This window comes from Frieseomelitta varia, unplaced genomic scaffold (assembly GCF_011392965.1).
Source record: "Frieseomelitta varia isolate USP_RPSP 00005682 unplaced genomic scaffold, Fvar_1.2 scaffold_463, whole genome shotgun sequence".
NCBI classification, from domain to species: domain Eukaryota; kingdom Metazoa; phylum Arthropoda; class Insecta; order Hymenoptera; family Apidae; genus Frieseomelitta; species Frieseomelitta varia.
The window spans coordinates 91,719-113,362 of NW_025110216.1; the positions used below are offsets into that span (position 1 = coordinate 91,719).

The 21,644-nt window shown below is 48.1% G+C and overlaps 3 protein-coding genes across 3 annotated transcripts; all 3 read left to right on the forward strand.

Moving 5' to 3' along the window:
- The first annotated feature begins 1,000 nt into the window (after positions 1-1,000).
- Positions 1,001-2,970, forward strand: LOC122532685. The gene is made up of 4 exons (XM_043661675.1): positions 1,001-1,059; positions 1,172-1,838; positions 1,926-2,028; positions 2,124-2,970. Exons 1-4 carry the CDS (start codon positions 1,001-1,003, stop codon positions 2,456-2,458), a joined length of 1,164 nt encoding a protein of 387 aa, XP_043517610.1. The 3' UTR covers positions 2,459-2,970.
- A 4,984-nt stretch (positions 2,971-7,954) lies between these two features.
- LOC122532666 lies at positions 7,955-10,795 on the forward strand. Its single transcript, XM_043661647.1, has 3 exons — positions 7,955-8,479; positions 8,663-8,838; positions 9,911-10,795. The coding sequence occupies exons 1-3, from the start codon at positions 8,223-8,225 to the stop codon at positions 10,306-10,308; spliced, it is 831 nt and encodes a 276-aa protein (XP_043517582.1). The 5' UTR covers positions 7,955-8,222; the 3' UTR covers positions 10,309-10,795.
- Positions 10,796-12,980: 2,185 nt separating this feature from the next.
- LOC122532661 lies at positions 12,981-21,247 on the forward strand. The gene is made up of 6 exons (XM_043661641.1): positions 12,981-13,180; positions 13,268-13,763; positions 14,044-14,330; positions 19,659-19,939; positions 20,050-20,222; positions 20,300-21,247. The coding sequence occupies exons 2-6, from the start codon at positions 13,280-13,282 to the stop codon at positions 20,617-20,619; spliced, it is 1,545 nt and encodes a 514-aa protein (XP_043517576.1). The 5' UTR covers positions 12,981-13,180; positions 13,268-13,279; the 3' UTR covers positions 20,620-21,247.
- The last annotated feature ends 397 nt before the right edge of the window (positions 21,248-21,644 follow it).

The window sequence follows — 21,644 nt, forward strand, 5'->3', positions numbered from 1 at the left end:
TTTGTAACCACTTGTCAGGTCGAAACGAAAACGACAAGAGCCCGGCGCGCCTGTATGTGTATGTTATCGGCACAGGCTCGTGAGAGTCAGCGCAGGGTCAGAGTAGAAAGTGGTGTGTTCGCGTGTGGATATACGAGCAACTCGCGATGAAGGTCGGATCCGGGATGTTTGAACCTGATCCATACCAGTTTTCTTTCATTCATGACGATCGCGTTTCAACGTTGATGCGCTCACGCGATGAGGAGAGAGTCACGCCGATTTCTGACCCCTTCCTGCGGAAATTACGAATCGACACAGTCCGCTACGAGATTCTTTACTTACGCGCGTCTGCAATTACGCGATTCCCCGCACACACGTGCTCAGAGAGCGAACTCGCGTCGCCTCGAATTGGATGCAGCCAGCTGCACAACTGGCGAAATAGGTCTTCCATCTACGCCAATGGCCTCCTCTGCTTCTTCTTATCTACCGCGATTAGTGCTGTTAGCTCGTGTACACCGTTTTACCGCTCTCTACTGGCAATTGTTAATTGGAGGATTCTCGTTAATTGCGCCTCTCTGGCTCCGTAACGCTTCTTCGAAGAGAAAACGCGTTAGCTAGTGTTGGAACATCGAATCGTATAATTTCGTATCCTCGGATTATGTCAGACGCAATGCACGTATCTTGCCGTATTTTTAGATCCTCGGTTTCAGTCACGCGATTTCGATTCAGGTATTTTCCAGTCTGAGATTCTATTCGAACGCGAGACAAGATTCCAAATTTCAAATCTTCAAATAGCTTTAATTCGAGCTTCGGACGTGTACTTTCGATCGTTAATCTTTCTTAGTCCAAAGTTTGTTACTAGCTACAACTTTAGGACAATTTCCAAATAAATGTACGTCGCCCTTTTTCTAAATCCTTAAATCCAATTTTATGTTCCCGACAAATTTCTGGTAAAAATTTAAACTGTCGAGTCGAGCGTTACGAGCAAGCCACGGATGAGGTACAAAGCGACGAGAGTGGAATGAGGTTCAGGATGAAAGGGAACAACGGAAGAGAGGAAGGTCCCACGATGGACGTACGGTATTCGTCGGCCGTGGGCAGGTCGCAGGTCGCGGCGGATAGATGGGCGGCTGTGAACGTGTGCCTGAGCACCTATCCGCGTTCACCAGGGCCGAATACTTTCGTCGGTTAGGCCAGCTAAATGGCCTGAACGGGCCACGGCGACGCCGTTGAGGCATCGTGACGACACTCCTGTATGGCAAATAGAAAGAAAAAAGAGACAAGGTGGGGCGGTGACGCGTACGGGCCCAGAGGAGGGGCCCGCCAAATATAAGCTTAAGAGATTGCACGATGGACCACACGAAGTTTCACTACCAACGGGACGGGTTTCCAAAAAAAAAAAAAAAAAAAAAAAACGAAGGAAAAGAAGGGCAGTCATCGTTATCCTTCTAGTGTATCCGCAGCAGCCGATAACATATCGTTTCTCGCACTTTGGACTTTCCGTTTCGTCGTCACCAGCCACCATGAAGATATTCGCCGCTGTGATTTTAACGTCGGCCGTTGTACTGGCCTCTGGACAAAGTCTGGACGACTGTCTGCAGAGCGACAGCATCTCTTGCGTGCAGAAGAGCCTGTACCGGAAGGCGAAGGAGTTCTTCGACGAGGACAGCTTCGAGCTGTTCAGTGGTGTTAGCTTGGTGAAGAACGGGGACAGCCGGGGAAGAAGCTCGAAAACCAGCAAGGAGCTGATGTACGAGCAGGAGATCGACGCGGCTAACAGTATCACCGATCGGCAGAGTGTTCTGGAGAACTTTGTCAGCGACGAGGCTGGCGAGTTCCTCGCTGGTCGCAGTCTCAGGGTAAATAGACTGTCATTGAGATGATTAATCGCACTTATTTGATTTACTACCTTCGCACGTGACACGTCCTATGTCTTGGATTTGTAGATCAACTTTGCGCCAGCCTTTGAAAAGATCGGAGAGTCTGCTCGTGCTCTCAGCGACTCCGCGCCGGAGGAAGTTCGTCAAGCAGTCAACGAAGTCGTTGAAGGTACACAAATACTTTTAGCTGCTGAAAGAACGCGTAACTCTAACCCAGCTTTTCTAATTTCTCACTTTTCTTATCTCCTTACTTTTCTTTTTTAGGTCGAGGCAAAAAGAAGCTACTGAAATCGATCCTGCCTCTGCTCATCGCAGCGAAAGTAAAAATCGGAGCATTGGCTACTCTCGCGTACTTCGCCATCGGTCTCATAGCCAAAAAAGCCATCTTCGCCTCTCTCATTTCACTCGCCATCTCGGCGTTTATCGGCCTGAAAGCACTATGGTCCAAGAATTCCTACGACGTCACCCCTTACAACGGATGGAGCGGCAATGCTGGATGGTCCGCGCCGGTCGCCAGCGGAGGATGGTCTTCCGGTGGATCGTGGGACGATTCTCACGGTTACGCGCAGAGCCAAGCGTACTCCGGATATCACCACTAATTTGAAATTAGCCCCGCGTAAATTGTTTCTTTCCCTCTTCCTTCACTTTCCCCTCCATTTCTTCTTGACTCCTTTCTTCCTTTCCCTTTCACATTCATCCTTTCGTCCTCGCCGCCGATCCAAGAATTACGAGCAGGCGACATCGACGAGAGCGTCGATAATTCATGGATCGGCAAATGCTATTTATTGTTTATTTATCCGATTCTCGAATAGTTAAGCGACCACGCGGTGGTCCCACGTGTAAATAATGTTGTCGTCGTAAGAATGTACGAATAGAACATTTTAGGCCAGACAAAGGACTTTGGGATCGAACGTAGAGGCTAGTCGGCAACGCTTCGCGCGTGACCATTCGTCGCTCGGTACCATTCCTCTCTCCAGATCGCAGCCCGATCGCATGCCATCTAGTCCAATACGATTCAAATGAACCCCCTCGAATTACTACTATCATTGAGAATATCACTGTACGCAATCGGATGTACGCAGCCGCCAAATACAGAATTTTTAGAAAATTACACGACGATGTTTTTTCGATTGCCCACCTACATTCCTTAAAAAAAAAAAAAAAAAAGAAAAGATTGTCGAGTTATCGTTCCGGCAGACTCGCGGAGGCAGTCTATCAAATTGTCGAACGAGTTTCTTTCTCGTTGTCGAAAATCATCCCGGATCCACGGCGAAAAGAGAAATCACTCGCCGACTTTCCAACCTTCCAGGAACCTCCGAAACGGTCTTGTTTTTTCCTCTCTCTCTCTCTCTCTCTACTCGCCGGCGAAATTTCAGAGCTGTCGGCCTCGAAATCGAGCCTCGACGTCGAGATGGAAATACCAGATGGCAGCGGATGATCGACCGCGGCGAACCACAACCGAGGGGAAAGTGCACCGGCAAGGTGCACATCCGGTCGAGCAAGTCGTGCCGCAATGACACGCCACAGCTTGCTCGCGAGACGCATACGCGGAGGTCGAGAGGCCGAGGCTCGCGTTTGTCATTCTTAATCGGGTCGAGAGGACGGACATTCTATTAAATCTTCCGCGACCGATGTCCTTAAGTCCCAGATAGAGGAGGAAAATGAGCGGCTGGAAAGGAGGTTGACGCAAAATTGCCGTTTCTTCCGTCGTCGCTGGTCAACTCGCTCCGAGGTCCGCCAGTAAAAATCCTTTTTTGCCGCCGCTTTCTGGGCCAACGTTCGACGCGCGACCCACAGGCTGATTAGTGGTCGCAGCCGCCGTCGAGGTGCGAATGTAAAACAGCCCGTCACGGTTCGTACCATGAATCGTTCGCACGTTTTATTGTTTGGTAATGCTTCGAGTTTTTCACGCGACGTCCGCCTATTTGTTATTGAATGCCGACCGAGACTTGTAATATTTAGGGGAGGGGGGCGAAAATTTGAAAAAATTATAATATCGTCTTGAAGGTAGTCTGTGGATTTTTATCCACTTGCAGGAAATTTTGAGGTATAAAGTATGCACACGGTATGAAAAAGAATTTCTGTGTCATCTAATATATAAAACAGTTTCTTTCTGTTAAAGTTTTTAATTGGGGTTAATGTCGGCGATTAATAATAATGACAGTCGAAGAAGAAATTTGTTTTATTCATTAAGTATTTCAGCGTCAAGATTTACATCTTGTATCTTCAATAATTTCTTTGACACAATTAAAAAGATAGAAAGATAGAAATAGATGGAAAATTATTTTCCTTGAATAATAGATTTAAAAAACAATGTTTCGAATAAACATTTCTTTGTTCCTTCATTTGTTACTTTTAAACGTTTCAAGTAAATTTCCACCGAGCATTCATCAGGGGGGAAAAAATTGGGCAGCGATTGATATAAATCGGCGAGAACGATACCAAAAAGCGGAACCGCTTGATAGAACGAAGGTGAAACGAATCGGGAGAGCAAGAACGCAAGTGTCACGGCTCGTTACGTCTGGCTGTACCGCGGCAGGATCGCGAGGGATCCCGAGGAAAAAGAGATGCGAAATTATTTTGAAAGGAAGAGGAGACTTTCGTTGGTGGCGAAGTCACGCGGGTAGAGACACGGTGCATTAATCGTGACGCGGTGTCGAGGCAACTTGTCTTTTATTTCATTCAGCCTGCTGTACCTCTCTTCCTAACCTAACCACGCACAATGAAACCGAGCGTTGAAGCAGCAACGTCAATTATCCTGTCATATTCGTTGAAGCATTATCGAGTTTGTGAAACCCGTTTCAATCTCTGAAACTGCCGCGTCTCTCCATTACTGTCCCGTGAAAATACACTGAAAATGGAATATTTTTGTTGACGTGCGCTTGCTTTCATAACTCGTGCAATTTTTTCGGTCGTCGAGCAAACACGGATGGAAAAGTCAGAACGAGAAAAAGAAAGGATGGTCCAACGATCCAACAACTAGCAAGGAAACGAACGAAAGAATGAATCGCAACGAAAATTGACGCTGTGCTCTGCGCGCGTCACGGATCTGCCAGCTGATGAATAGAGGCTTTCTTTCGAGTATCACAAAAGCGGAATTTCACCTCGCGCTGAAGTAACGCGAGAACTTCGTTCTATCTCGTTATTAGAGAGTCGTGAAATGGCGGAGCCGAACGAATCTCGGCTTTGCTCGTACGTATCTAAATCTCGGTACGGTTCTCACGTCACGATTAGCCTCGCCACCGGGTTCTCATGCGTCACTGGGTTACTGGATCCTCTTTGGCCGCTCGTGGATTTCCTAGTGCCTTATTATTAGCCGCGTGGCGACCAGCGTTAAGCGCCGACAGATGTTCATCGACATCGACAGTGCTCGATCGTCGTGATTCGAATCGCTAGCGCTAGCTTCGATAGAAGCGCGCGACACCGATTCCATCGTATCGTCATGAACAACCATGGCGCGGAGTCTGTTCCCGACAGATTCACTGGAAATTGGAAAGTTTCGATGTTCGATTTTCAGTAGCCTCCACTACGAGAATAAAAGATAACGTATTCCTCGCTGTTCGTGAGCAGCGAGCGTTGCTTTATCGTCCGTAACTTCGAACATCGTTTCTTCGCTTTAGGATAATTCCACGCCGAGAGAATCGACTCAGGAACAAGAATCGACGTAAATAAGGGAAATCGTAACAAACGTCCCATGTAATTATCCTACGAGTTTTTTCTTCTTCTTAGATTTTTCAGGTTTTTACGTACTCTGATTTACAAAAGGAAGACAACGAAAAAGAAAACGAAAGAAACGACATTAAAATTCCAATTTCCCGTGGATGTCGATCGACGGCACGCCATCTCGCCTCGCGTGTGCGTTCGATCGAGCAGCGTTGGCACGCAACACCTTGAACTTCGCCGTGAATTTCGAAACAACAATTGCCAGCTGACCCGTTACTCTTTCCCGCGGCTCCGCTCGCTCTCGTCGGGATCGTCATTTCAGACCTCTCGTCTGCATTTCGTCCGCGTCTAATTACGAGCACGATCCACGAGAAGTGGCTTCAACTTAATTCTAATTCTAATTCTTCGTCAAACTACACTCTTCGTCTCATTCGCGTCTCTCGCCGAATCTCGAAATCGCTCGAAACTTTCAATGGGAATGGTTCGTTGCTCGTTTCGACACTCGACAGCTTTCTGATCGGCTGAAAGTGTGCTGGGTCTCTCGTTGGCTACTCTCTCACACACGGGCTCTTGACCTTTGATTCCCGCGTTCTCTAACCATAACGTCCTCGATACCGTGACTTCCACTGCTAGAAACCGTTCTCCGCATCTGCTGCCTTCCACACCGCGTACGTTTCTCCGTTTTCACAATTTCGATTCGTGTTCCAGGGTGGTCACTCGCCGAGCTTTTGTTCACAAGCGCGCAGAAACGTCGGGAACGTCGCTGCGTCAGGTGGATGATTCCGCCTGGGGCGATGTTCGCTTTCGAGGACCAGCCGGAGATCTTGATCCTCGAAACCGGCCGGACGAATGAAGAACGTCTCTCCAGAGGGGAACAGGGGAACATGAACCTGAGGAGGCGAGATGAAGACAGGTGTGCCGAAAGAACATCGAGAGAGAGAGAAAGAAAGAAAGAAAGAGAGAGAGAGAGAGAGACAGAGGGAGACGAAGCAGCCGAAACGAACGCCCGGCTACTCGACCCAGTTGTAAATGGGTGAGCGACCCCGTTCCCGAGATAATATCTCGCGTCCATCATCCGCCGATGAATTTTTCGATGCTCCATCCGTATCAACCTCGTCCATCCGATGGATGCAATTAACGATCCTCTACCATTAGAGTTGTTTTGATGCTTTTTTTTACTCCAGGATGCGTGGCGAACGATGACGAAACACGCGCGTGATTTTCCTCGCGGGAGCGATACCGCTCGTAATTCGTAATTTAGGATCACTTAAATACAGGCTGCATGTGCAGGGCCTCGAGTAACGGTCAAAGAGCACCCAAACGTAAGATCGTCATCCGAGGAAAGAATTCAATCTCGGACGTTAAATCTCGTATAACTGTAAGCGGCCCAGGACCGGTCTAGGCAGCTCCAACGCGGAAACAGTGTCATACTATTCCAGCAGAGTGTGACACCTTCGAATTTCTGCGTGACAACTTGGTTAATCTACTCGTAGCGTAAAGCCACGCTAAGTCGAAATGGGTCGTTCGACGGGGAAGTCTCATGCGCGTGCATCCTCCGATGCATCCGGAGAAAATCACGCAGAGGAGCGAAGGAGAAACGTCCTTGTCCCCTCGTCACGATTTCGATTCTCGCTGTCAACCGTGTATTTGCTAAGCGTGTGCTGTCGCACGCGAAAAAGGGACTGGATGCACGGTGAACGAGCATCGGTATCGCGCTAGTAATAATAGACGCGATCGGACGGGATCGGCGAAGAGAGAGAGACACGTGAAGTCGTGCGAGAAATCACAAGGGAGCCGCCGTGTACGCTTGTTCCCCACGATCACCGCCGCGTAGATTTCCCTCGTTGAATCTCCATTCCATCGAGGAGGAAGCCCTCCCTTCTATCACTCGGACCTTAATGGAGGCCGAAGTAGGTCTGCTACGGGCGGTAAGAAGAAGAAGAAAAAGAAGAGGAGGAGGAGGAGGAGGAAGGAGCAAAATTCACGACAGATGGATGGAGAACGACGAGAAGGAAAATGCAAGTGCGTCCTTCTCCAATTTTCCTGCAGTCGCTCCGCGTGTATCCTGATCTTGCATATTCCTCTCTCTCTTTCTCTCTCTTTCTCTCTCTCTCTCTCTCTGTGTTCTTCCTCCCGAGTTTAGAGAGGACTCTTTTTTTTTTTATCTTGCCGAAATAATGAGATTCGCACGCGAGGAGAGGGATGACAAAGGGGGAAGGAGGGCCTCGTAGAGAGGCCTCCGAGGACTCGAGTCCGAAGAGAGGGATAGGAGAGAGGGGCGAGGAGACGCGAGCAGGGAGGATATAAGGGGGGATTGCAAGCAAGGAGAAAGAAAGAGACAGCCAGTGGTAAGCGAACGCGAACGCGAACTCTCGGTGGCCCGTGCCCACGAGGTCTCCCCTCGTGCGATACTTCGGTATAAAAGCAAAGCAACCTCTTTTGGATGTAACACACGAAGTTCGATCGACGCTCGTCCTGGCGTCCTCTCCAACCGTGAATCGGCTGTGACAGATCACCGCGCGATCGTCTCGAGGATAACGCACGACAATTTTTCTTCGTCCTCGTCGTTCTGAACTCTCTCGTCGTAGACGCAGACGGTGGTGGTTCGTTTCCCTCTTTTGTTCTGTCTTCTTTTTTTTTTTTTTTTAAATATTTGCATTTCTCGTCGATCGGATCTCGATCTCGAGTATTCCGGGAAACATGAGCAAGTACTTTGTGACCATTCTGTGGCTGCTTCCGGTGCTGGCAACGGCTCTGCCAGCCAACGACAAGTCTGGAAATGAAAACGACCTAATGGCGACCATATACAGCGACTGTTTGAAGAAGGAGTCGATCAACTGCATCAAGTACAAGGTATTCTCGTACGTGGACAAGATGCTCGCTGATAAGGAAGATATCACGCTCACAGACGGCATTACTGTGGTCAAGACGTCGAATGCCGAGGAAGGTGCACCTAGGTCGGTCCTCTTTCGCCAAAATAATGCCAGATAAATAGAGTCGAAAATATCGTAAATTTAATTGTTAATTTGATTTGATTCTGCGTTTCATTTTTAGGAGGGGAAAAATATATATATGAATGTACTTCTATCGAGCATGTTCCACGTATTAATTGATTTTAATCGATCAACGTGTCCTTGCAGATCAATCGAGTCTAGCGATTTGGATACCCTTTTGTTCGACCGTCTGGGCAGGTTCCTGAAGACGCACACTGTTAAAGTTGACCTCAAGGGAACCGATATCCTCGGTGCCATTGAGTCTGCCGGTCGAAGTTTCGAGGACTTCACCGACAACGCTGTCGAAAGTCGTGGCAAGAAGAGTGAGTATAAATTCAACTAACCAATAAAAGACGTTCGAAAACGTTCGCTTGAAACGTTCCAGTTGAAACAGCTGGCAAAGTTTACTTTACGACAGAATTCTTCTATAAACTCTACGCGTTTCTTCTTTCGTTCCATCTACTTCTAATTACCAGACTCTGAGTAAGCTTCATCGAGTACTTTGATCAGCACTTGGATCCGAACAATAGGCTAATTGGCTCTCAACTAATTAACACGACCGAATGAATAGGTAGCCGAGATTCGCTCGATGTTGGAGCCAATAACGTCGTGCCTAGCTCCCAAGGCTCGTTGTCGGCGTTATTTAGCGACAACGTTAACGACGATGCCAAGGAAGCTGGTCGCGAGACGTTGACCCACTGAGGAACTGGTTCCGCTTCCCCTTGAAGCGGCACCAGCGACCAAGAGGCGATTACCCAGGAGCGAGCGAACACAGAGAGAAAGATAGGCAGCAGGCCTCTCGAGATCTCACCGCGCGAGATTTTTGACATACTTTCCTTCGCGCGCGGGGTACGTCGCCTTGACCTTCGCCTATTCCACTTCGAGATCTCTTGGCGCGTATCGTCCTGAGAAAGGTCGGGTCGCGTGCCTCTGAGAAATCTCTCGCAGTCTCTCCTCGTGGGAAGTTTTCAAAGTTATTCAAACGCCGTGTACTGTAACGTATCTGTAAGAACGCTCGCTCGGCTTGCCGAGTACATTGTACGTCGTAGCGATCGACGAGAAATCGTAGTCACGCTACGTTGAGTCTCGTCTTCGCGGGCAGTTGACCGGAAAATTGCCAATAAAACGGTGACCGCCTCCGCGAACCGTTTATCCACGAGCCTATTGGGTTCCAGAATTTTAAGCCTGTTACCCAAAGACCTAGAGGAAAACTGGAAATTCCTCTAGCTTTTTAGAACAGAAATCTGTCGATGGCGAGGAATTGAGGATTCTCTCTTTATTTAAGATTCCTTCGATTGTTTTGAGCAAAGAGAGAGAGAGAGAGAGACAGAAAGAAACATTAACCCACAAAAAAAGATTCCACGTTACCGTTACGATCGTCGAATTCCATTACAGAGAAGGCGCAAAAGATCCTCGGCCCGCTGATGATGGCCTTGGCCTTGAAGGCCGCAGCCCTGTTACCCTTGGCCCTCGGCGCGATCGCCGCCATCGCTGGCAAGGCTCTTCTCGTCGGCAAGATCGCCCTCGTCATTTCCGCCATTATCGGGCTGAAGAAGCTGCTCAGCTCGAGCGGGAAACACGTGACGTACGAGGTCGTGTCGCACCCCCATCACAGCAGCAGCCACATCGTCAGCCACGACGACAGCCACGGTGGCGGCGGCGGCGGCTATGGTGGCGGTAGCGCTGACTATGGCGGTTACTCCGGAAGCAGTGGCCACGGTTGGGCCAGAAGTTTACCTCAAGATGCTCACGAACTGGCCTACCGCGCTCATCAACCTCAGACACAAGCATGAACAATCTCGTAGAAAGTTTCCTCACTTTTCTCCTTTAACGGTCCTCTTTGAACAACTCTTTCCTTTCGTTTCCTCTTTCGTTTCTCTTCCCTCTTCTTGCCTTTTCATCACGATCCCAGCGCTCCCTGTTTTATACGTATTTATTGTTCCTACTCTCGTCACTTGAACATTTCCGTATGTTATTTCCCCTGTCCTCTCTTAGCCTTTCCTGGAAATTCTTTGGAATTCTCTGTTTTTTTTTTCTTTTTTTGTTATTACTATTTTCTTCTATTTCTACGACGAACCAGTACCTTCGCGAGATACTCGTTCTGTGTATGTATAGCGTAACTCGAGCCTCTGTTATTTATTCATTGCGCCTATAACACGACCTAGTATTTATTTAATTTCATGCATTCGATCGTGTGCTATTTGTTACTGCCTGCATTTGTTCTTTGTAATAAAGAGATGGCGAACGGCGCGCAGCGTCTTGTCCCAAAGAAAAACGCAACATACGTGAGTGTGAGAATGCGAAGAACGTTTTACTACATCCGTCTATACTATTCCTTGAGCTTTGGCACTTGCACTCCGATCGCACTTGGATCCTGGAGACGCGATCTCTTGGCGCGAACGTTACGAGATTCTCGCCTGTATTTCGTATTTATGAAAACGAGTGAAAGTAGTATAGGAACGCGACGATGCATTCATTGATACCCTGCAGCTGCCAGATACGAACGCGAGCCACTATGAGGGATTCCGGTTAAGTATTATATAGAAAGTACTTACTCGCGTGCAATCCAAATGTGTTCGATTTTTTTTTCGAAGGAAAAAAAGAAAGAGAGAACAAACTCGGAAGTTTCTCCGGCGTGACCCATCGATCGATCGACGAGACGTTCCATTTGTCTAATAGCAAATAACAGGCAAGTTACAATATGGCTGCTACCGCGGAATTCCGTGGTAAATAATGCAAAACGCCGCTAAATGATTGACGTCCGCTCGTCCGTATCGCTACTGACCCAGCTACGTCCAACAATCGTTCAATGGCTCGTGAAGTTTGCCTCTGTTTCTCTCCAAAACACCCTCATTACTACCGCATGGATTGGTCCGCAATGGCCAAGCGAAACCGGATGCACCGCGAACTTCCAACTGGTAACCTGCATACCGACCGTATAATGAGAGGCGAACGCGTGGACCGTGTGCGTCGGAGCAAGGCCAGCGCGAGTGAACGCGACGGTCCCATTGGCGAGCAAGTGACGCGTGATACGGGGTATCATCAGGGAGGACTGCGATGCAGAAAATCATCGGCTCGGTGTCCGTGCTTGCTTGCGACTCGTTCAACCGGAAACCAAATCGTGGTTCCCGCTGGTGTCAAAGCAGCGCTCTCGCGACACCTCAATTTTCGCCTCGTCGTCCGAGTCATTTTTTTTTTTCGCGTGCGACGCATGCAGACACCGTGTATCGATCATTTCCGGCCGAAAATTGGAGATTTCGTCGTTTCTTTACGCTTCGTCAGTGTCCTCGTTATGTCTACGAATGATTTCCATTACCTCGTTCGCGAGATTCGTCGAATCATCGAGTCAAAAGGAGTAGTGCGGAGCGTGGGAGAGGAAGGTGGGCAGGTGGAATGGAACGAGAAGAAATCGCCGTGCGGAACAGGGCCAGTTCCCCACCGAAATTTCAGCTGGCTGCTTTTCGACGCTTCACTGCGCTCGTGAACCCGACCACCGTTGTCGAGCGAACGATATCCCCTCCGAAGTACGCGGTAGCCTACGCGTGTCTACGTGCAACGCGTTTTCACTTGGCGCGACCTAGTTTAACAGACCTCGCCGCGCCGCCATCCGCCAGGACGAAAATGGCAAGGATGCGTAGTGCATTGCCAGGATAAGAGGGAAAAGCGCCGCGTCGAGGCACTCTAACCGGGACGGCGCTGATACGCCGGCATTGGCTAACGGTTCGCGTTAATTAACACGAATTTCTTCGTTTCTATTTTCATTCGTGTCATAAATGTGGAATACACGTTCGTCGTGTTTCCGTAACGCGCGATACGGCTGTTTTTGTCGCCAAACAGGGAGAAAGAAACAAAAGAGAGAGAGAGAGAGAGAGAGAACGTGATTACAACGTTCGAACAAACGTCGTGATTTGGTTAATCAGACACGTCGGATCGAGTCGTCGATCCAACCTTCGTCTCTCCGTTGCGACGCTTTCGATTTCAGATTTATCGAAACGCAACGATAACCCGATCGCGTTAGGCAGAAGGACATTCGAAGACGCGTGTGCACGTGGTTCGCCAGACGGGAGAGAATCTTCCGACGAGAAACGGTTTAGTTTCCGCCGGTTGGGCGGAAGAAGTCGAGCGACAAGAGCGATCCGGTGTAGAGTAGCGAAACAATTCGCCGGAATCATCGGTTTTATCGGTGGCAAGCTGGTGGGGCTGGATCGGTGGTAAGTAGGAGTGGAGGGATGGATGCGAATTCCGGGCTGATCCGGAGAGGAACTCTGCTCTCTACCGATGGCGATGGCGATGGTCCCCAGGTGGTCAGCGAGACGCGGTCTCTGCTCTCGAGTAATCTCCTTGGCAATGAAAATTCTCCCACAATGGTGGTATTCGTACGCGTCGCGGCGCAACGGTGGGGAGAATATCACCGGCCACGGAGGTACACTTGACCAGATATATAGAGCTAGGGCAGGGCTTCCGTTACCGACAGTCCAGTTACAGTGCTCTGCGTAAGCACGCATCTCACGCGGCCCAAAGTGTCAAACGACTCGACAAACCGGTGGCCCCGACAAGCTTCGACGAGCTTGTTCTCGAAATATCGAGCAACGAGTAGTACAGCAGAGAGAAGTAGTATCGTTTAGTTTCTACTCGCGTACAGTTTCTCTATAGATTTCCCTTTTGGTGGGTAACACAGAGAGACGGAGACTTGGCGATCGGAAGGATTCTATTCGTGGAGAGTATCACGGAGATTATTGGTTCTATTTTCAGATTCGCTGCAAGATGAAACGCCTGGCGCACTGTTCCGTGTACATGGCCATTCTGTTGGCCGTGGCTTCGGCGAGGTCGGCCGAGACCAATCCCACGAGTAACTCCATCAACGAGGAGACTGCCAGGTCCACAGGGAACAGCAACGTGTTTGGAGACCTTCGACAGATGTATCAGATTTACAAGGAGTGCGCGGACGAGGATCTTAGTTCTTGCTTGAAAGTAAGACTACTGTCTGCGATAGACAGGGTATCCAGGAGCGCTCAGTTGAACATCGCCGATGGAGTTACCTTCGTCCAAGACGACCCGATCTCGAGCGCGGACGAACCTCCAAAGTCCCTTCAAGAGATCGAGGCTGGTTTACCTAGAGCTCTGGACGACAAGGAGGACGCGCTCAACACCATGATCTTTGACCGAGTGATGAAATTCTTCCAAAGCCACACGTTGAAACTGAAGCTGTCCAACGTGGAGGAACTTCAACGAAGTTTGGTAGAGGAAGGTAACAGAGAATTTCTATCTAATTGTCCCGTGACACGAGACATTGCAAATTCGTGTCAATTCGTTCAGAGCGATCATCCGAGAAAAGAAAGTTTCCGGTTCCGATTTCCCGGTCTGGTAGGCCGTATGGCCCACTATTTTCCTCTCGGCAGACTCTGGAACGAACTCGCCGCGATTGTTTCCCTTTTTTGTATAGGAAATAATTATTCAGCCTAATTCCGATACCAACCGCTTTAAATTCGTTTAATCGTGTTTTGTTTATTTTCCCCCGGAAAATCCAGGTCGCAAGAAGAAAAAGAACATGGGAGGTTTGCTCGCTATTCCCCTGTTGATCGGTGGAACCCTGGTACCACTGGCCTTGGGAGCGTTGGCTCTTCTAGCTGGCAAGGCCCTGATCGTCAGCAAACTCGCTCTGGTGTTGGCCTCTATTATCGGCTTGAAGAAGTTGGTCTCGGGCGGTGGGGACCACGGACACGAAGTCGTTCAAGTGGCCGGGGGCCACGGATCCAGCGGATGGGCGAGATCCAGTCACGATCTCGCCTATTCCGCCTACAAGCCGTCGTCTACTTAGGAAACAACAATAGAACAGCAGCGAGACGTATTTTCAATCTCGTTAGAGAGTTCGCTTTCACGAGGCGCATCCGCGTGATTCTCGCCGCGAACGTCGCTTTCCTCCTCGACCGTTCACCTTTCTCATCTTCGCATTTTCCTCGACTTCTTCCTCCTCCTCGTTCCGCTCCATTCTACTTTCTTTCTTTCGTCCTTTGTCGCCCTGTCTTCTCTTCCCCTCTCCACACCCCAAATCCCCACTCCTACCCTAAACGATCGTTTCATTCACAGTATTTATTGTTTTGTACGGAGCTGCCAGGCAGCCGTGTATATTTATAAATATGAAAATATATTAAGATTGACTTTTTGTTTGTACCACCGATCAACTTGTTCTTTACACCTTTTGTATATCCGTGTCGTCCAAGCAAATCACCTTGATCTAATTAAATCGGACAATCGGATAATCGATCGAATCGCATCTCGGGGAAGGTGCTCGAGAAGCAACTCGATGGCAACGTGGGTGCGAAGTTCGAGCGGGGCTCGATAAAATCCGCGTACGAATTCCAACGCTCATCGAAAGTAAGTACTGTTCGACGAAACGAACCGCGATATGGCCGGTGATATTGTCCGGTGCGTTTCGCGTCATTCGATACAGGCCAGGAAAGCGTCCTTACTTCCGCCTTTTTCCTCTATCGCGCGGCGATCGAGCCACAGCTCGACAGAGCCAGAGAAGAGAGCAAAGACGCGAGAGTCACCTACATACTGGAAACGCGCATTACGCACTTGCCTCGGACCTGGAAGCCTTGCGTACGAGCACATGCGCGCGCGATCGAGGCACACACACACACAAAATCGAGAAGTAAACCAGGCCGAGCAGGCCGACCAGGCCAGTCAGCATCCGCGCCGAGCCGAGTCAAGCCGATCCTTTTCAACCTGAGAGTCTAACACTCTCCACCGTTCCGAAGAAAAAGCTGCGTCTCTCTTTCTCCCTGGGTCCCCTCCTATCCAACGGTCGATCGATCTCTCCCTCCTCCTTCGCCTTATGACGGCGAGGTTCATCGATCCTCAAACACATCTCGGGTCAGGTGGTTCCGTTCCGAGAGATCCGAGGCCTCGGCCCTTTTCGACACTTCCGAAAGTCGTGCCGAGAGTCCACGAAATCATTCACCTCCTTTTTCCCATATCCACACATGCCGCGCACACATCTCATCGTGCACGTGTTTCACGAGATTTCGTTAATGGAACTGGCCAAGAATGGATTAGCTGTATTTGCTGCTGGACGAGTGAGAATTATCATTCGCTCGGGAATAGTATCGAGACTGATAGACGAATGTAGAGTTGGCTTTTTTTTTTCTTTTTATTGATTGTATTTGAATTTGAGGATTTGAAGATGGAAGTAGGATCTTTGGTACTTAGTATTATTAGAGTTATTGGAATTGGATCTCCCCCAACACGTTGTAATGGTATTAAAATTTGTCAGGTTACAATTTGTGTAATTGAAATGGTGTTGGAAGTGAAACGAACGAGCTTCAGGATGCTTGGAATTCTTTTGAATTTTGAGACAAAAAACTGAAGTGGAATCTTTGGTCTTTGAATCTTGGAATTAATTACAATCCATAGATAAAACAATTACTATTGCAAGTATATTGAATCGATATCGAATATGAATTATGACTCGAGTTCTTCCTATCAATCCATTGACCAAGTATTTTTTAAAAGTAAATAAAGCAGAATGAATACCTACGTCTTATAATTCAATTTCTTTTCTTGTTTTTACTGTGTTCATGCTTGAACATTAATACGAAATTGCCAAAGAATGGATCAGAGTGTTAAAATTATGATTCGTCAAAAATATCATGGAAAGTGGAACGAATAACGACTGGCAATTGAAATTGTTACTCTCTTTCTCTCCGTTATAATCTCCATCGTGATATTAATATACACTGATCACAAAAAAAAAAAAAACACGAATGTAAAAAGAGAGAAGCGAAAGCTCATTCACGCAGACGCGTATATGTGTATGGAAAGTTGTCTTTCTTTTTTTCGGCTATTGGCAAGTGTGAGCAAAACGCGCGAATCAGAGTCTGCGGATCAGATACGCATGAATCGCGTTCATTCATCCGTGCCAGACGCGTCTCCGATTCTCCATCGTGTACTACTTTTTCTTCCTCGGAGTAGTTCATTCATAGACTGAAATTAAGCTCGATGATCATCTGACTCGAGTGTCACGGTGATCAAGAAGCTATATTACCGCGACAGATTGTCGATTTAATTCTCTCCCTTGCCCAGAGAAAAAAAGAAATAATTAACAGATTCATTAACCAACACATCGTAAAACTCATCAACAATTGATCGTACGCATTGAAACTTTTTCCTTTAAACTTTTTCCTTTAAAAACTTTTTCCTACAAACTAAATTCGTCAATTTCTCTACGATCAACCGTCTGATTGTTTCAATCAGAGAAATTCTAGTGTAAAGATTTAAACGCGAGGAATCGTGTTCCGTGTAACGGAGGGATCGGTATTTTCTGCATTCATACTGCTGTACGAGAGAAGAAGGGAGAACGAGGGAGAAAGAGAGAAGAACGAGAAGTTCGAAGCGTCGCTTCGTGGGAGCCTTGACCTGACCTCGATCCTCGGGCGAGTTCACTCTCGCCCGGCGTCGTCGAGAGGAAAGTGTTCCATTACCAGCCGCTGCTCAACTCGCAGCCGTCTTGTTCTCCCATTGGAATTAGCCATTTCGTCGAGAATATTTACTCCACAGTCGCACGAATCGCTAATAATAACTTCGGCAAGATATTACACTCGTTCACGAGTCGTGCGACTCGTCGGTCGTTTAATTTACTCGCTCAATGATCAAAACTTTTACTTTAAGAAAGAACCGAAATTGACCGACGTTATGGGCCAGCGATGAAAGATAAAGTGAAAGTTTTTTATTGAGAGGATGTATTGTAATTCCACCTTATTTAGAGTCTGATGAGTTTTCTCGTTGCATCTATTGACGCACGTGATGTTTGCGCGCACTTTCGCTTCACAGAGTGGAAAATCGCACAACTCGTTCGTGATGACTAGGTTCTTGAACGACGATTATGTTAGAATGTATAATTACTCAGTTGTTAACGTTAGAATATTTTAAGTAGTGTTTATATCTGACGTGTGAGTATAGAACTCACCCTGTAGGTGAGTCTGAACATAAATTTTCGACGCATATTTATTATATGAAAGGCTCAGAAGTAAATCCTAATTCCTCATTGAAAGCAATTTCGGTTACGCAAATATCTTTTCATTAATTATTACAGTACTGCAGCTAAACTGCTTCATCGACTGACAGTTCCGACAACGAAAGAATATTTGTAGAATAGAAAATGATTTATACTTATTGGCTTCTGTTCATGTAATCTATGAGGCGAATGAAATCAGACTAAAACATCAAAAGAATGAAATGCATTCAATCTTTACGAAACGTTATTTGGAAAAATAAAAAGACTTTACCTTACTTAGATTACTTTCTGTTAAGAAGTAAGTTAAAGAAAAAAAAAAAAAAATTTCCTCACGGAATTAAGCCGTAAATAAAGGTGGCAGCGTGGAATCGAGGAATTCGAAGCAAGGAAGCTCGTCCGCGGAGAAAGTCGCGACGATCCAAGACCACGTTCGCGTCGATCGGAAACGACTCTTCTGCCCTCTCATCCTTTTCCTTCTTCGTACATATATACATTTTTCTAGGCGTCTTCGGGGTCACGCCGAGGCGCGGCCGCTTGTTCTCCTTGAGGAGGTCTGGCGCGGTCCCAACTCGTCCACGCACTACGAACATTCCACGAAAAACCGTTAAACCGTTCGGCGTGCGACTGTCGCACGAATACATTAATTTCAAATAGTTTGATCTTAACCTGTCGCGTCGCTATCGACGCACGGTTCGGATGAATGAGACGCTCGGCTCAGAGCGTCAGAGAAATCCAACCAGGAATGCGGGCTTTAATTATAAATTACAGTTAGATGGGAGAAAAATCCCATCGAGATTCCGTTTGCACGACGAAACGAAATAGGACGATGGAATATCAAGTAGATAGAAAGAAGAATTCGCGGGCTGGGAGCGTTCGATTCGCGTACGATAGGAGGTCGCTGCGAGGAAAGTTGCGGAGGCGTGAGATCCAAGTATCTTCTAGTATAACGCGAGATATTATATACACGGCTTGTTGAAAGTGAAATCGTCGCGGTTATCGCTCGATCCGTTTTCCCGTTTCTTCCCCGCTTGCCGACCGAAAAACATCGCGGATCGTTTTACAATTTGTTGTTAAGCTTGGCGGAAAGTTGTTTTACGAGCTGTTGTGCGCGAGAGAGTTAATTACAGGTGAGAATGAAGTTTGGACCGATTTCGAAGCTGTACGCAATTGTACGAAGACACCGACAGGTGTGTACAGCGAAACGTCCCATGGGAAAAGTAAAACGATTTTTATGGTATATTTGCAGAGACACGAGTTCTCAGCATCAGCGATTCCCCGTGAATATCATTGACCCTGAATATTCGATTTCTAAATACACCTTGTTCGTTTCTCTCCAGAAACAAATACCAGTACGAGAACTGGAACGAGAAAGTAACCAAATTCTACGAACCTTTCGCCGTTTACAGAAGACGTTATCACGTTTCGAATCGATTTGCTTAAATATTCAAGACAGTCTTAGAATGTGCCAAACCAATTACCAACAAAACTCAATCAATACAATCGACCGGTTTACTCCCCAAATGATTCAAACCACAATCTCACCTTCATCGACAGTGTCTAATAGTTCTAAGAACTTTCTGTCGAGAGACCAGAGAGGAGGCTTCAATTCAGAGACAAGATGCTCTCGAGTTTGCTGGGAAAGGGCTGAGAGACGCGTGGACGAACTTCTCTCCACAATTTCCTCTCTCTCTTTTTCTCCCTAATTCCCAATGACCAGCCGTCCGATGGGCGAACGCACGTGTGTGCAGGGAGTGTCAGGGCTGGCTCGGGCTTGCCACAGCCACGGAGAGGAAAGAAGCGAGAAGGATCGAGCGAGCGAGCACGCGGAGGTGCGTTAACGGGAGAGACGCGCGCGTGAGACAGGGAAACGCACACCAACGACGACCGCCTGGAGGAGAACCAATAGCTCGTACGGGTTGTAACCCAGGCGGGGACCAGGTCGGTGGGGGCCATCAAAATTTCAAAAACGTACGCGGGCCCCTTTCGCGACGAGGATAAAAGGCAGCAATCGTGATTCTTTCGGTCAGTGCCGATACGATCGCCGCAGTAGTTCCAGCTGTGCACATTTGTGAAAGGATCAGTATATATACGACAACGCAATTTTTTGAGGGATTTTTCGCCTGGTGACTCCGGAGTATACGATCGCCGAAGATGTTTAAGTTCGTGTTAATCGCCGCAGTTCTCGCCTCTAGCTCGGTGCTAGCCGCCCCCGCAGGTCAAGACGTTAGCCAACCGTCGTCCATCTTGGAGGAAGCCTTGGACGTGTACGCGACATGCACCGGCCAAGAGGAGATATCCACGTGCCTGAAGCTGCAGGCGCTGCGTCTCGTCGACAGGGTGGCCAGATCCGCGAACATCGATATCGCGGATGGTTTCAAGATCGTGCAAACCGAAGAAGCTAAGAACAGGTAAGATTCATTCTGAAAGTGAGAAAGTGAACGGACGGGCGAATAAAAATAAATAAAGCAACTAGCGGATCGATTCGTGATCCAATTTACGTAAGAATTTTACTTTCCAGTCGTGCGGACAACGCTAGATCCTTGAACGACATCGAAAGTACCCTGCCAGCCGAAGCGGAAGCCAAGGAAGCTGTCATTGATCAAGCCATCTTCGACAGAACTGCCAAGTTCCTCTCCACTCACACGGTCGAACTGAGTCTTCCCGATGAGGTCTCTCGCTCCTTCGACGAAGGTAAGGCATTATCCATAGGATGATATCATTTGTCGTGTATCTAATTCATCGATCTGATCTTCTTTATTTGATCGTAGCTCGAGGAAAGAAAAAGAAGATCGTGAAATCTCTGCTGCCGATCCTGTTGCTCTTGAAACTGAAAGCCGCGGCACTGATCCCTATCGCTCTCGGTGGTTTGGCTCTCCTAGCGTTCAAGGCTCTCGCAATCGGCAAAATCGCCCTCATCATCAGCGCGATCGTCGGTCTTCAGAAGCTTCTCGCCAACAAACATCAAAGCTACGAGGTAGTGGCTCATCCAGTGCACTCGTACGGCCACGAAGAACACCACGATCACCACGGATGGGCGAGATCAGGAGGGTCTGACCTCGCGTACAACGCGTACAAACCTTCCGAGTAGTTGGCTCGTCGCCATAGTCTCTTCGTTTCAACTCACTACCTTCGTTCGCCAAAGTGATCGTTCAGCCGCTGGCGATCACCCGAGGGCTGCGCGACTCGACCCCTCGAACACTTCGGAAACTCGTGTGCGATCGACCTGACCGAACGTTCCGCCCGACCGAATCACCATCAACCGAATCACCATCGACCGAAGCAAACGTTTCGTCGAGAGAGACCATCGTATCATTGTACGTGACCAGTGACCGAAACGTGACGAACTGTGACGATTGACGATCGACCAGACTGTCAGAGACACGTTGTTAGTATATCTCTGGTGTCCGAACGATTCACCGCAGGATTACGATTGCGAGCGGTGATTGCAAGCAGCAAGTTGAAGCAGACAGAACAAGTTTACCAGGAACAGTGAACGGTGATGGTCGAGTCATCCTCGACGCAGCTCGTTGTGCTATTTATTCAGGGGGCTTCGAAGCAACCTCGATCGCAGAACCCGGGTCGAACGCGCTCGGACTCGTCAGTACCTGTACAGGGCTACCAGATTTCATCCAATGATTATTTATATTATCCCCCTTCCCGGGGTTGCCATGTAATTTATCAAACTATTTATAAATAAATATAATTTTATACGAAAACCAACGTTCGTCACGTTACCATGTTGCACACTTTTCCCTTCTCCTTCGTCGTAGATCGTGTCATCCCGCGCAACGCTCTAAACGCGCTAATCAAGCATAATCGCGTTAACACGAATATTTACTTGCCACCACTGCTTTCTTCCATTATCTCTGTAACTTTGTCGAACTGTGTCGCGGAATGTCGTCATTCTTTGTGGTTTTACTCGTCGTTCGTGACAGAATTTCTCCCTGTTGCTTCCCGAACCGACGTTCTGACAGTCTAACGAGATTCGCTCTTCCTCGTCCCCTCGAAATTGGCCTGCTCGGGTGCATCCGGTGTATCGAGGGATCTCCCTCGATCTCTCGGTACGAAATGAAAAGAGCCAGACGTACTTTCGCTGCTCGCAAGATCCGCCGA